Genomic DNA, 15,000 nt, shown 5'->3' with positions numbered 1-15,000 from the left:
TATCATTAGAAAAAAAAACTGTGCGAATATGATCCAAAAACCGAATGCAATAAAAAGAAAACATCGGTGAACACAAACTCATCATCGGTTCAGTGACGTTCATGTAGGTCGAGATGATGTTCTCGCATTCCAGAGTTAGCTCGGAAAGAGTCTGCGGCGTAAGGGAGGCACAGGAGTCCGTCTGGGAGAAGGGAAGATGCTAATTATTATTCCATGTAAACCACACACACACGCCTACACGCACACACACACGCCTACACGCACACACACACGCCTACACGCACACACACACACACGCACACATGACCTATAGAGATGTGTATCTTTACGGGCGAGAAAATGCAGCCTCTTAAGACAAGCGGAGGTGAGTCACGGGAAATCTTTAATGAGCGCCTCTTGTATATGTCTGTACATAAGTGGGATCCACTTTCGGTGACATGATGTAAGGATCTACTCTTGATTAAAAAGAAATAATGTCTGCGGTTCTGTTGCGAATGTGGATACTTTTAAAATCAAATACATTGATTAACAAACATATAAACTATGAGAAGGAGAGAGAGAGAGGGAGAGAGAGAGAGAGAGAGAGAGAGAGAGAGAGAGAGAGAGAGAGAGAGAGAGAGAGAGAGAGAGAGAGAGAGAGAGAGAGAAAGAGATAGAGAGAAAGAGAGAGAGAGAGAGAGAGAGAGAGTGAGAGTGAGAGTGAGATATATATATATATATATATATATATATATATATATATATATATATATATATATATATAGAGAAAGAGAGAGAGAGAGAGAGAGAGAGAGAGAGAGAGAGAGAGAGAGAGAGAGAGGCAGACAGACAGACAGACAGAGAGAGAGACGGATAGGTGAATAAACAGATAGACAGACAGACAGACAGGCAGATAGACAGATGGAAAGAGAGGCTTACCATGCTCTTCAGCTCTCTTGCCGCTGGAGTGCTAACACACGTAGGATCCATCTGAAGAGACGATGCAATAAAACTATGAGATAAAGCTTTGTAGATAAAGAAATGCAATAAAGTAAACAATAACAGCAACATTAACAATGGAGAGAGGTAGTAGTTAAAGTAGGAATAACAATGCTGTGGAATGGCAATAACAAATATATAAAAACAAAGCAAGCAGTGACCATGATTATGATAATTAGGATGATTATGATGATAACAACAATAGTAATAAGAATAATGATGATGACAATAATAATAGTAAGGATAATGCTAATGACGATAAGGATGATAACAGTATTGACAAAACATGATAGCTTTATTGTTATCATGAATACTGTCATCATTATTATCACGATTCCATATATTATCATATCTTTATCATTATTACAGCTATTACTGCCACCTGTATTATATGCATTATAATTGCCATTACTTCCCCCTCTTCCATACACAGTACCATATGAAGAGGAAATCATTCACCACAAGAAATGAAAATAGAACGTTACGTTTCGATCCCTTCACGAGTTCCTCCTCAGACAAATGCTGAATCGAAAGGGTGCCATTTCGGCTAATCAACGCATCACAGTCGCTATTACCGTATCCCCTCCCCCTCCCCTCCCCCTCCCCCCCTTACCTTCCAATCCGTAACGAACGCCGCCGAATCCGTGGTGACCGTCCCGTCGCGTATGGTCAGGTCGTCGGAGGGGTCGCCGTTGTATTCGCCGCAAAGCCCCCCTAGTTCTTCGTACTTCGAGGTCGGGGCGAGGATCAGGAGCGAGTTGTCGGTGTACAGGGTCTGGGAGGCGTGGGAAGGAGATTGGTTAAGGGAATATAGACTAAAAAATGGTCTAAAACCCTATAAAAGAAGAAAGAAAGAAGAAGAAGAGATTGGTTAGGTACGGAGTGCGGGATAGAGAGAGAGAGGAGAGAAAGAGAGAGAGAGGGGGGAAGAAAGGGAGACGGAGAGAAAGACAGAGAGAGGGGGGAAGAAAGGGAGACGGAGAGAAAGAGAGAGAGAGGGGGAAGAAAGGGAGACGGAGAGAAAGAGAGAGAGAGGGGGGAAGAAAGGGAGACGGAGAGAAAGAGAGAGAGAGGGGGAAGAAGAAAGGGAGACGGAGAGAAAGAGAGAGAGAGAGAGGGGGAAAGAGGGAGACGGAGAGAAAGAGAGAGAGAGAGGGGGAAGAAAGGGAGACGGAGAGAAAGAGAGAGAGAGGGGGGAAGAAAGGGAGACGGAGAGAGAAAGAGAGAGAGAGGGGGGAAGAAAGGGAGACGGAGAGAAAGTAGAGAGAGAGAGGGGGTGGGAAGAAAGGGAGACGGGAGAGAAGAGAGAGAGAGAGGGGGGAAGAAAGGGAGACGGAGAGAAAGAGAGAGAGAGGGGGGGAAAGAAAGGGGAGACGGAGGAGAAAGAGAAGAGAGAGGGGAAGGGCGGAAAGGGAGACGGGAGAGAAAGAGAGAGAGGGGGGGCGAGCGGAAAGGGAGACGGAGAGAAGAAGAGAGAGAGAGAGGGGGGAAGAAAGGGAGACGGAGAGAAAGAGAGAGAGAGGGGGGAAGAAAGGGAGACGGAGAGAAAGAGAGAGAGAGGGGGGAAGAAAGGGAGACGGAGAGAAAGAGAGAGAGAGGGGGGAAGAAAGGGAGACGGAGAGAAAGAGAGAGAGAGGGGGGAAGAAAGGGAGACGGAGAGAAAGAGAAGCAGAGAGTGAGGGAGAGAAGGAAGGAGAGAACTGAATATGAGAATAAAGTCAAACAGAATTTATACAGCTCTAAAGAAAGGGGTTGGCTTCTTTAGAGCTGCTTAAATTCTGTTTGACTTTGTTCTCACTATCTAGCACTATCTCTCTCTCTCTCTCTCTCTCCTCCTCATAAAGAACCAATGCCATTATCTCATACTAAGACGTATTTCAGAAGATTCGGAGGGTCAGGTCTAGTTCACAAAAGGCTGAAACCCTATATAGTACCCAGTCGACTGTCACAGGAGCAGCAAAATACACAGACCAGACTGCGCATAGGATATCAACTTATACTGCAATATGTTCAGAAATTGCTTTTAGAGGTAAAGCCAGTTTCCTGCCGCCACTACAAAAGGTGCGAGAAGCCCGAGTCTCACAGCCTTACTCATTACCAACTGTCAGCGCTATGTAGAACTGGATGGGTTGGGCTTCACACCTAGGCATTACAGTTGCCTTACTTCCTGGCTTCGCACCTTCCTTGCCAGCCCAAGACTTTCCCTTCCGGCGACCAGCCCTTCGTCACGCCCGGAAGAATGGACACCCAAAGAATAGGGTACGAGGCACCTCCGCCAGCAGGACAAGGAGTCGCTGGATATAAGGACGTCTCGTCAGGCAGAGGGAGAGAGCACCAGGAGCAGACCAAGACCTAGCAGGAGTCCCAGGACGCCTCCGCCCTCGGCACTTGAGCCACGGGGTCACTCTCGGGGGCAACACCTTCACCTCCCGAATGAACCAGCAAGACAAGACCCCTTTCATTCTCCGCCACCCACACGCCCCCAACAATTTCACACCAACTCTGAAGCACGAAAGATCCATCCTGTTGTTTCAAATAGCACTGGCCAGGTAATATCCCTTGCTGGTTATGCCCATTCTAATGTGGCCACTTGTCCGTTCTTTAATTTGATTGGCATTTTGGAAATAAGGCATGTCATTAGAAGCAAACATCATGTTACAACTCTTCAAGCTTATAAAATTAACATTTGACCGACAACCTTTTACGTAATCAGAAGCACAGGCAGTTTGGATAGATGCTTGGGCCTCTTACAGGGAAAATAATCACAGTTCCATAAACAACCCTTACCTGATGAAATAGAATCTCTCCCCCTCTCCCTCCCCTCCCTCCCCTCCCTCCTCCCCCGCACACTCATTCACTCCACCCCATTCCCTCTCCCAGCGCCCACGGGTCTCCTCACGCGCCCACTCCTTACCGTGATCTTATTAACGCCCACGATGGCGTTGAAGGTGAGGGAGCCCAGCTGCGTGGTGAGGGCGAGGGTGCCGACATCATTGATTTCCTTGGGCGTCTCCGTGACGGGACCGAAGGAGCAACCCTGGAGGCGACGAAGGAGGAAGTTCACTCATTTGATGAAGGTGACACGTGAGGGTGGAGGTCATGGTATGGACCAGGACGACGATAAAGGAAAATGATGATGAGAGTGATGATAACGATGGGATCAAGGATAATGGTAATGATGATGAGAGTGATGATAACGATGGGATCAAGGATAATGGTAATGATGATGATGATGAGGAGGATGATAACGATGGGATCAAGGATAATGATAATGATGAGGATAATGATGATGGTGAGGATGATAAGGATGGGATCAAGGATAATGATGATGAGGATGAGGATGAGGATGATAATGATCGGATCAAGGATAATGATAATGATGATGATGATAATGATGATGAGGATGATAATGATAAAGGTGAGAGTGCTAACAATGGTAATGATGTTAATGATGGAAAATGTGGGAAAGACAAAGAGATAACAAAAGCGTGAGGCTGAAAAAAGGAAAGAAGAGTAAAAGACAAGAAATCTGAACATGAAAAAAAACAGAAAGAAGAGAAAAAAAATGAATTTGAAGACAAAACATAATCGTTAATGAAAACACCGATACATGATAATCGTAGTGATTCTAACCATAGGGATAATCCCAATAACGATAGAAACAGCACAACACCAAGAACACACAAATCACTTCACAGGGAACCACGTAAAACAGACTAATACGTGAAGAGAAATACCTCCGCCCATTCACGCCCATTTTTTTTACCTGTATGTCGCTCGCTGGACAGGTAACAGGATCCGCGCCCGTGTCCTTGAATACAAGGTCCGTTCTGTCCACAAAACCCTGGGATAGAAGATAGGATTTTGAAAGACTTGGACTGATGTATTGCACTGTATTAACGGGTATTGTATTGAATTGGTCTATTGTATTGTGGGGGAGGGATGGGGGCTGTTGTATTGTATGCGTGGATTTGTTGTATTGGTGTGCTGTATTGCTTGGGTGAGTATTGTATGGGCTGATGTATTGTGCTGTAATATGCTGTATGGATGAATTGTATTTTACTGATCTGCTTTTAGGATTATTTGAATAGGTCTAGTCTGGTATAGTTCAAGGGATACTTTGGTAGTATGATGCACAAGCACCAAAGCATGTGCAAAGGCAAATTCACGCTTACACACACACACACACACACGCACGCACGCACGCACGCACGCACGCACCCACACACACACGCACGCACGCACACACACACACACACACACACACACACACACACACACACACACACACACAATGGGGTACACTTACAGCAAAATTCCAAAAATAACTCGTTTATGTCTTGGAATAATCTTTGCACACGAAGAAAGCATTCATACATGTAAACGGAGGTAGGCCTATGGTAAAAAAACAAAACATATATAACAAACCCAAGCCACTAAATGGACACCAGTGTTGATAAAATAAATAAATAAATAAATAACGAATAAATAAATGAATAAATAACGAATAAATAAATGAATAAATAGCGAATAAATAAATGAATAAATGAAAAATTACATGGTAAGAGGAAGGACATGATTGTGCTCTATAATTGTGTCTCAGGAAAATTGAAGTTGAGAGTAAGATGAGAGAAAAATGTTCCAGATTGAAGTACGAAAGAGTTGATTCTTTCTCTTCTTCAGAAAACGTCCATCGGCTGGGTCCCTCTGAACACCTCTTTCTCTCTCTCTCTCTCTCTCTCTCTCTCTCTCGTATCTATATAGTCTAGTAATTACTCTCTCTCTCTCTCTCTCGTATCTATATAGTCTGGTAATTACTCTCTCTCTCTCTCTCTCTCTCTCTCTCTCTCTCTCTCTCTCTCTCTCTCTCTCTCTCTCTCTCTCTCTCTCTCTCTCTCTCTCTCTCTCTCTCTCACACACACACACACACACACATACACACACGCACAAACACACTCAGCTCCAAGCTACTCACGGCCACAGTTGCATGGGGGTCGAATTCAACGGACACAAACGAATCCGGATTGTAACCTGTACCTTCTTGGACCGCAGAGTAGCTGGGGAAGAGAGAGAGAAAAAAAAACGAATGAGATTTCAAAGGAAAAGCAACAATTACTAAATGGAAAAATGGGCGCACTGTACACAACGACGGCCTCTGTGGTTCGCGTCACAGGGAGGCGAGCGCCGCATACTCCCACGCTGGCTGCGAGGATCGAGGGAGGCGGGAGAGGGCGCGAGGGGAGGGGGATAGGGAGGAGGGAGATGGGCGAGGGGAGGGGAGGGGGAAGGGAGGAGGGAGATGGGCGAGGGGAGGGGAGGGGGATAGGGAGGAGGGAGATGGGCCAGGGGAGGGGAGGGGGATAGGGAGGAGGGAGATGGGCGAGGGGAAGGGGATAGGGAGGAGGAGATGGGCGAGGGGAGGGGAGGGGGAAGGGAGGAGGGAGATGGGCGAGGGGAGGGGAGGGGGATAGGGAGGAGGGAGATGGGCCAGGGGAGGGGGATACGGAGGAGGGAGATGGGCGAGGGGAGGGGAGGGGGATAGGGAGGAGGGAGATGGGCGAGGGGAGGGGAGGGAGATGGGCGAGGGGAGGGGAGGGGGAAGGGAGGAGATGCCAGCGACGTCCAGCGATGTTGGAAAGGGTGGGTCTGAGACTCCAGACGAAGACCGCGTCCACTTCTGTCAACACTGGGCCAGCGTGGTATGGTACGGCCCCTTTTTCTCGCCTTGATGCAAGCCATGGAAGCAGTCAGAAGACCAAGTGGCGTGGTGATCTCGACAAATGCGATTTTTTTTGGCCACGAATGGCACAAGACCGGCAGAGGTGGTACAGATTAGGGAAGGCCGATGTCCAGAGGAAGTACACAACAGTGCGAAATGCGAGGGGTGCCCATTAAAAGGCTTTCCCTAACCCACTTCCACTTATTCTGTGAGGTTGAAATTTATATGCATAAAGACACACCTCTGTAGGTCATGTGTTAATTTACCATATTTTCTGTTACGGCGGCGAAGATGCAGGAAGGTTTAGGAATGGAACCAGTAGATTACCGGACAGTGATCAGGTTTTTATACTTGATTACAACTTATGGGGGAGGAGGCCTCATCATATGGCATTGTTAAACATTGACATCATCAGTTCAGGTGTGGTCGGAGATCTGTGGAAACGGCGACCCTAATCTGCCATTGATGAAGACGCGATTTATCAAGTGGAGATTGCCATTTTGAAAGATCAGCGTATTACGACTCATCAAATAGCCCAAAATATCGAGATTAGTGCTGAGTCTGTGGACAAAAGGCAAAGGTTGTCTACTTGATAGGTTCCCCGGCTACTCATACCTTTCCAGAAGCAGGAAAGAGTCCCTTGTTCCTTTTAGCTTATGTGCCAAGAAAGCCAGGACTCTCTGTCTGACTAATTGCACAGGGTGAAACTTGGGTTTGTCACTATGATCTGAAAACTAAGGCCCAGTTAAAACAGTAGAACTTGGACTCTTTCTATTTTTTTTTCAGCTTCCGTTGTTGGACATATACCTTCCTAGACTTTTTCCACGTTGTTCTGTCTCCAGCTTTCATTTCAAGTGCTTTGAAACTCACAAACTTAACTAGAACGGGCTTCATATTGCTTGAGACATGTATCATGATGGGGAGAGGGTGGGCCAAGCATACCACGCTGGTCAAGTGGGGGTTGGTAGGGGTCCTTATAGTCACCTTTTACTTCATGAAGTGACATACATTGGAAGCATTCTTTTCACATCACCCTGTCCACAGGAGAAGCACTTTGACCCACCCCCACAAAAAAAAAAACATAATAATAATGTGAAAATAAAAAGATAAATGAATAGAAAAATAAAGTAAGATAAAAAAAAAAAAGTAGTGACAATGAATTTCCTAGCTAAAAGTTTTACATTTACAGGGGCTTACTATGCTTCACTTCCAAAAAAAAAAAAAAAAAAAATATGGGAGGCTATCAACATCAAGAGGCGTGGAATGTTGACCAAAGGTGTCCGCCTCCTACAGGACAACACCCCTGTTCGCAACTCTGACATTGCCCAGATGGAAGTGCTACCCTGTGCCTGCAACATCCTCATCCTCCTTCTGCTCTTGACCTTTCACCATTTAGCTTTCACCTCTTTCTCGCCATGAAATAATCTTTGAAGTGCAAACGTTTCTTTACTGAAACGCTGATTTTTGAAGTCACTTTATGGCTTCATAGGCAACCTGCAGACTTCAACAGCTGCAAGGAAAGATGGCAGAAGTATGTCGCTCTTGGTGGGACGTGTGTAGAGAAAGACTAATAAAAAGGAACCGTATTCGAGTTGACAAATGTGGAAAGGTATGAATGAGAACGAATATCTTCACAATACAAGAGATGTATTTAACCGGTTTCGATTATATCTTTCGTCAGAAATATATGATGGGGACCCATGTATTTCTGACGAAGATATAATCGAAACCGGTTAAATACATCTCTTGTATTGTGAAGATATTCGTTCTCATTCATACCTTTCCACAGAAGACTAATAACTATACTTTACTAATTCCTGGACGTCTAAGGGAAGTGGGTCAGTGCCTCCAATGGCAGTGACAAAACAATAGTTATCTGTACAAGTTTGCAAATATTTAAGCGTGTGCGTGTGTTTGTAAGAGTGCGTGTTTATTTGCTTGCGCAATATGTATATTTGCTTGTGTATGTATGTATGCATTTATATATAAATATGTATATATGTATGCATGTATGTATATATACATACATGTATTTAGGTATGTATGTATGTATAGCGTACTGGTGTATGTGTATATGTAAGTATGTATGTATGTATGTATGGCGTATTTGTGTATGTGTATATGTAAGTAAGTAAGTATGTATGTATGTATGGCGTACTGGTGTAAGTGTATATGTAAGTATGTATGTATGGCGTACTGGTGTAAGTGTATATGTAAGTATGTATGCATGACTGCATGTCGTATTAAATATGTGACGCTTTTCCTTTGTTCTTAAGTATATTGACTTTTTTCTCTTCTTGATACCAACCTGCAGCTGGTATCGGAGACACTGTTGACACTGCCATCGAAGGTCACTGCAGCAGCCAGAGGGTCTTGGATTGTGCAAACTCTGCCTGGAAATCGGAAACGGAAGGTTATTCCTATGTGCGGAGAAAGACTACACACACACACACACACACACACATTTTATGCCAATGTGTGTGTGTGTGTATGTGAATATATGGGAGACGATGATGGATGCTGGCTAGTGTCCCACATCCACACCCACACCCTTCCCCACACTCACACCCAGCCCTACTCATCACCCTCACACCCCACCCACGCCCATCCCTTCCCACCCACGCCCATCCCTACCCATCACCCCCATCCACAACCCACACCCATCCCTCGCCACAACCCACATTCATCCCTACCCACAACCCACACCCATCCCTCCCCACAACCCACACCCATCCCCACCCCAACCCCCACCACCCCCACCCACAACCCCCACCCATCCCCACCCCAACCCCCACCACCCCCACCCACAACCCCCACCCATCCCTCCCCACAACCCCCACCCACCCCCAACCCCCACAACCCCCACCCACAACCCACACCCACAAACACTTACAATCACTGTTGATATAGCCCTGGTTGACCCATTCTCCCTCCACGCACTGGATGGCCAAACAGTAGTCGTCTTGGGTCAGCAGGTAGCCGTCGGCGTACATCTTCCCTCCCAGTTCACAGCCTTGGGGGGGAGAGAGAGGAGGGGAGAGGGGATGAAGGAGGAGGAGAGGAATGGGAAGGGGAGGAAAGGGGATGGGAGGGGGAGGGAGAGGGGGAGGGAGAGGGAAGAGGGGAAGGGAGGGGGAGGGAGAGGGAGAGGGAGAGGAGGAGGGGAGAGGTGGGAGAGGGAAGGGGGGAGGAAAGAGGGAGGGAGAAGAGAAGGGGAGAGGGAAGTGGGAGGGAGAGAAGGAGGGGGGAGGAGAGGATAAGGGGAGTGGGAGGGGAGGGGGAGTGGGAACGGAAAGGGGTAGGGGGAGGGCAAGGAGTAGAGGGAATGGGAGTGGGAGGAGGAAGGGGAGAGAGGGAGGAGGAGGGGAAAGTTGAAGGAGGGGGAAGAGGAAGGAGGACGAGGAGGAGGGGGAGTAGGAGGAGGAGAGAGAGGGGAAAATCAGTTAGATTAGGTTTGGAGTGATTTTTAATCATAACTTTATCATTTTATGTATATTTTGTTGTTGTTGTGATCATTTTCACCACAATTAACATCACCATCTTCACAACTATCACAATTACCATAATCGCCATCACCACCATCACCATAATCTTGTCCTTATTATTGTTACCATAAACACCAACACCATCCTCATCACTCTCATCACATCTGTCCTCATCAGTTTCACTATACTCACAACTATCCTCATCACATTCAGCAAGATCACCCTCACAACCATACTCACTACGTCATAATCATCACCATCACCACCATATTGTCTCTATCACCACCACCATCACCAACATCTCATCACCATCACCACAATTATTCTCATCACTATTAACATCAGCACAACACCTTCACCGGCCTTATCACTATCACCACCATATTAATCCCATCACCACCACGGCTATCATCATTCTCGTCGCGACTACCCTCATCACCATCACTATCCTCACAAGTATTCTCATCACTATCATCACCATCAAAGTATGATCACCATCACCATAATAATAGCTATTCTCATCACCACAAACACCCTCATCACTCTCACCATCATCCTCATCTTCACCACCCTCACCATCCACTATCCTCATAGTCACCATCATCCCCATTACCCTCACCATACCCATCCTCATCCACCACCACTATTCTCACCACCTTCACAACTATCCTCATCACACCTAACCACCACAATCCTGAACATCCTCACCACCTTCACCTCAATCCTATCCACCGTCCCCACAACCCTCCCCACCATCCCCACAACCCTCCCTACCCTCCCCACCGTCCCCAAAACCCTCCCCACAGCCCTCCCTACCATCCCCACCCTCCCCACAACCCTCCCTACCATCCCCACCCTCCCCAAAACCCTCCCTACCCTCCCCACCGTCCCCAAAACCCTCCCCACAACCCTCCGTACCATCCCCACCCTCCCCACAACCCTCCCTCCCCTCCCCACCGTCTCCAAAACCCTCCTCATAACCCTCCCCGCCACAACTCACAACCGCACGAGGAGTTGGGCGATATCTCGGTGATCTGCTGCTGGTAGAACGGCTGCTCGTCCAGGGTCTGGACGTCACACCGCAGCTGGAGGCACCGCTCGGGGTACGACCTCATGATCTCCCCGTCATCGAAGGTCTCGTTGCCGAAGGTGCACTCTGGAGGAGACGCATATACGTGTATATGTAAACATGTGTATATAAAACATGTTATATAAACACACACGAACATACGATCAGCGTCACTCACTGGGCTTTGAGCACACGGGGCAGCAGTTGTACTTCTGGCAGCACTTGAAGAAGGCTCCTGAGCCTGCCTCCTCCTGGCAGCACTCGCCCGCCCCCTCGCAGTCCTCGGTGACCGGGATCTCGTCTGCAGAAGGAGGGAAGAGGGAGGGGAGGGGGAGGAGGGAAGGGTGAAATGAGAGGGGAGGAGGGAGAAAGGAAGAGGGAAATGAGAGGGGAGGAGGGAGAAAGGAAGAGGGAAATGAGAGGGGAGGAGGGAGAAAGGAAGAGGGAAATGAGAGGGGGGGGGAGGGAGAAAGGAAGAGTGAAATGAGAAGGGGGGAGGGAGAAAGGAAGAGTGAAATGAGAGGGGGGGGAGGGAGAAAGGAAGAGTGAAATGAGAGGGGGGAGGGAGAAAGGAAGAGTGAAATGAGAGGGGGGGAGGGAGAAAGGAAGAGTGAAATGAGAGGGGAGGAGGGAGAAAGGAAGAGGGAAATGAGAGGGGGGAAGGGAGAGAGATGGATGGGGATTTGGAGAAAGGCAGGAGGGAGAAGAGAGAGGAAGAAAGGGAGAGAGGAAGGAGGAAGATAAGGGAAAATGGAGGAAGAGTGATAAGAAAAAGGGAGAAGGGAAATAGGGAGAACAGAGAGGGAGGGAGAGGGACAAAAGGGTTGAGAAAAGAAAGAATAGAGAGAAGAAGGAGGGAGAGAGGGAGACAGGAAGTAAGAAAAAAGTGAGAAGGGAAGGAGGGAAAAAGAGGGAGAAAGATAAGAAGGATAAAGGAGAAGTGAAAAAAAGATAAAAAGAGGGGGAAGTGGAGGAAAGAAGGAGGGAGAGAAGACCATTAATAAAGAAAGGAATAATTGAGAGATTAACCCATAATGTACAGGCCACCTCATACACCAGTGGCCACAAAAAATACCAAAAACATGAACCCTATTAAAGAGCCTAGAAGAAGAATCAATGGAGAAAAGAATGAATGGAGAAAGGAAGTAAGTAGAAAGCGAGAAGGGAAGGAGGAAAAAAGAGGGGGAAAGATAAGAGAAATTCTTGCAACAGCCAGATTTGTGGAATGCGAAATCACCAGAAATCATGCATGTTCTGCTTCTTTAACATTGTGCCGGGTCATACCAGGGCAAGAGGGTCAGGGAGACCGTCTACGCTTGACCTAATATTCACAAAGCGTAAAGATGAAATAAAGATTATGAAATGCAGGTATATATATATATGTGTGTGTGTGTGTGTGTGTACAAACACACACACACACACACACACACACATATAACTCTCTCTCTCTCTCTCTCTCTCTTTCTATATATATATATATATATATATATATATATATATATATATATATATATATATATATATATATATATATATGTATTTATATATATATATGTATGTGTATATATATATATATATATGTATTTATATATATATATATATATGTATATATATATATATATATATATATATATATATATATATATATATATATATATATATATATATATATACATATATACATATAAAGAGAGAGAGTGATAGAGAGGGAGATGCATATATATATATATATATATATATATATATATATATATATATATATATATATATATATATATATATATATACATACATACATACATACATCCACACATCCACACATACAAACGGCCGCTACTTACTCCTGATGCAGCACCTGCACCTGTATCCTCTGCATCCCCACCAGGACATGGTCTCTCCCTCCTCGCATCGGTACTTCCTGCAGAGGCCGCCCCTCATCTTGCAGAAATATCCACAGGAGCAGCCTTTTTTTTCCAGAGTATCAGGGGGGAGAAAAAGGTCTTAGGATCGGATGTGATTAGGATTAGTGATGATTGTGCGCATCAGTGACTGATTGGTTACGGTAATGTGTTGGAAAAAATGATTACAAATATTCATGTTAAAGATGGATAAAGACGTATGAAGCATTTGGTGTAAATAGATCGCTATGTTCATATCGAAAAAGAATCAGGTAGTGAAGAGAAAGAGTTGAAGAAGCACCAAGGAAAGGGAGAGAGAACAGAAGAAGAACCAAGAAAAGGGAGAAAGAACAGAAGAAGAACCAAGGAAAGGGAGAAAGAAGAGAAAGGACAACCAAGAAAAGGGAGAAGAAGAACCAAGGAAAGGGAGAGAGAATAGAAGAACCAAGGAAAGGGAGAAAGAATAGAAGGAGAACCAAGAAAAGGGAGAAAGAATAGAAGGAGAACCAAGAAAAGGGAGAAAGAGTTGAAGAAGAACCAAGGAAAGGGAGAGAGAACAGAAGAAGAACCAAGAAAAGGGAGAAAGAAGAGAAAGGAGAACCAAGCAAAGGGAGAAGGAATAGAAGAAGAACCAAGAAAAGAGAGAAAGAATAGAAGGAGAACCAAGAAAAGAATGAAGGAATAGAAGAACCAAGAAAAAGGAGGAGGAATAGAAGAAGAACCAAGAAATAGGATAAGGAATAGAAGGAGAACCAAGAAAAAGGAGAAAGAATAGAAGAAGAACCAAGGAAAGGGAGAAGGAATAGAAGAAGAACCAAGAAAAGGGAGAAGGAATAGAAGAAGAACCAAGAAAAGAGAGAAAGAATAGAAGGAGAACCAAGAAAAGGGAGAAGGAATAGAAGAACCAAGAAAAAGGAGGAGGAATAGAAGAAGAACCAAGAAAAAGGAGAATGAATAGAAGGAGAACCAAGAAAAAGGAGAAAGAATAGAAGAAGAACCAAGGAGAGGGAGAAGGAATAGAAGAAGAACCAAGGAAAGGGAGAGAGAATAGAAGAAGAACCAAGAAAAAGGAGAGAGAATAGAAGAACCAAGAAAAGGGAGAAAGAATAGAAGAAGAACCAAGAAAAGGGAGAAGGAATAGAAGAAGAACCAAGTAAAGGGAGAAGGAATAGAAGAAGAACCAAGAAAAGGGAGAAGGAATAGAAGAAGAACCAAGAAAAAGGAGAAAGAATAGAAGAAGAACCAAGGAAAGGGAGAAGGAATAGAAGAAGAACCAAGGAAAGGGAGAGAGAATAGAAGAAGAACCAAGAAAAAGGAGAGAGAATAGAAGAACCAAGAAAAGGGAGAAGGAATAGAAGAAGAACCAAGTAAAGGGAGAAGGAAAAGAAAAAGAACCAAGAAAAGGGAGAAGGAATAGAAGAAGAACCAAGAAAAGGGAGAAAGAATAGAAGAAGAACCAAGAAAAGGGAGATGGAATAGAAGAAGACCCAAGAAAAGGGAGAGAAAATAGAAGAACCAAGAAAAGGGAGAAGGAATAGAAGAACCAAGAAAAGGGAGAAGGAATAGAAGGAGAACCAAGAAAAGGGAGAAGGAATAGAAGAACCAAGAAAAGGGAGAATAGAATCGGTGAAAAACTAATAAAAGGAGGACTAGAATCAGAGGAGAATCAGTAAAATGACGAAAGAATTGAAAAATTAAAAAAGGAAGAAAGAATCGAGGAAGAACTAAGAAAAGGAAAAAGAAGATCGAGGAAGAATCAGTAAAGGGAAGAAAGAACCGAAGAATCAAGAAAATTGAGAATAAAATAGAGGAAGAATCAGCAAAAGGAAGAAAGAATATAAGAACCAAGAA

General features: G+C 45.2%; 1 protein-coding gene across 1 annotated transcript in view; it reads right to left on the bottom strand.

Moving 5' to 3' along the window:
- LOC113799957 (mucin-6) overlaps positions 1-15,000 on the bottom strand; it is a 21,024-nt gene that overhangs the window by 1,072 nt on the left and 4,952 nt on the right. Inside the window, exons 5-15 of the mRNA XM_027350665.2 lie at positions 13,093-13,215; positions 11,430-11,552; positions 11,183-11,338; positions 9,591-9,710; positions 9,006-9,090; positions 5,954-6,035; positions 4,745-4,822; positions 3,893-4,015; positions 1,592-1,753; positions 919-969; positions 79-181 (exon numbers count right to left, since the gene is read on the bottom strand). Coding sequence (XP_027206466.2) covers positions 79-181; positions 919-969; positions 1,592-1,753; positions 3,893-4,015; positions 4,745-4,822; positions 5,954-6,035; positions 9,006-9,090; positions 9,591-9,710; positions 11,183-11,338; positions 11,430-11,552; positions 13,093-13,215 — 1,206 coding nt within the window. The remainder of the gene's footprint in view (positions 1-78; positions 182-918; positions 970-1,591; positions 1,754-3,892; positions 4,016-4,744; positions 4,823-5,953; positions 6,036-9,005; positions 9,091-9,590; positions 9,711-11,182; positions 11,339-11,429; positions 11,553-13,092; positions 13,216-15,000) is intronic.

Source organism: Penaeus vannamei, chromosome 29, assembly GCF_042767895.1.
Source record: "Penaeus vannamei isolate JL-2024 chromosome 29, ASM4276789v1, whole genome shotgun sequence".
In the NCBI taxonomy this organism is placed as follows: Eukaryota; Metazoa; Arthropoda; class Malacostraca; order Decapoda; family Penaeidae; genus Penaeus; species Penaeus vannamei.
Note: the sequence above shows the minus strand (reverse complement) of the source record. Positions and strands in the feature narration are given on the sequence as shown.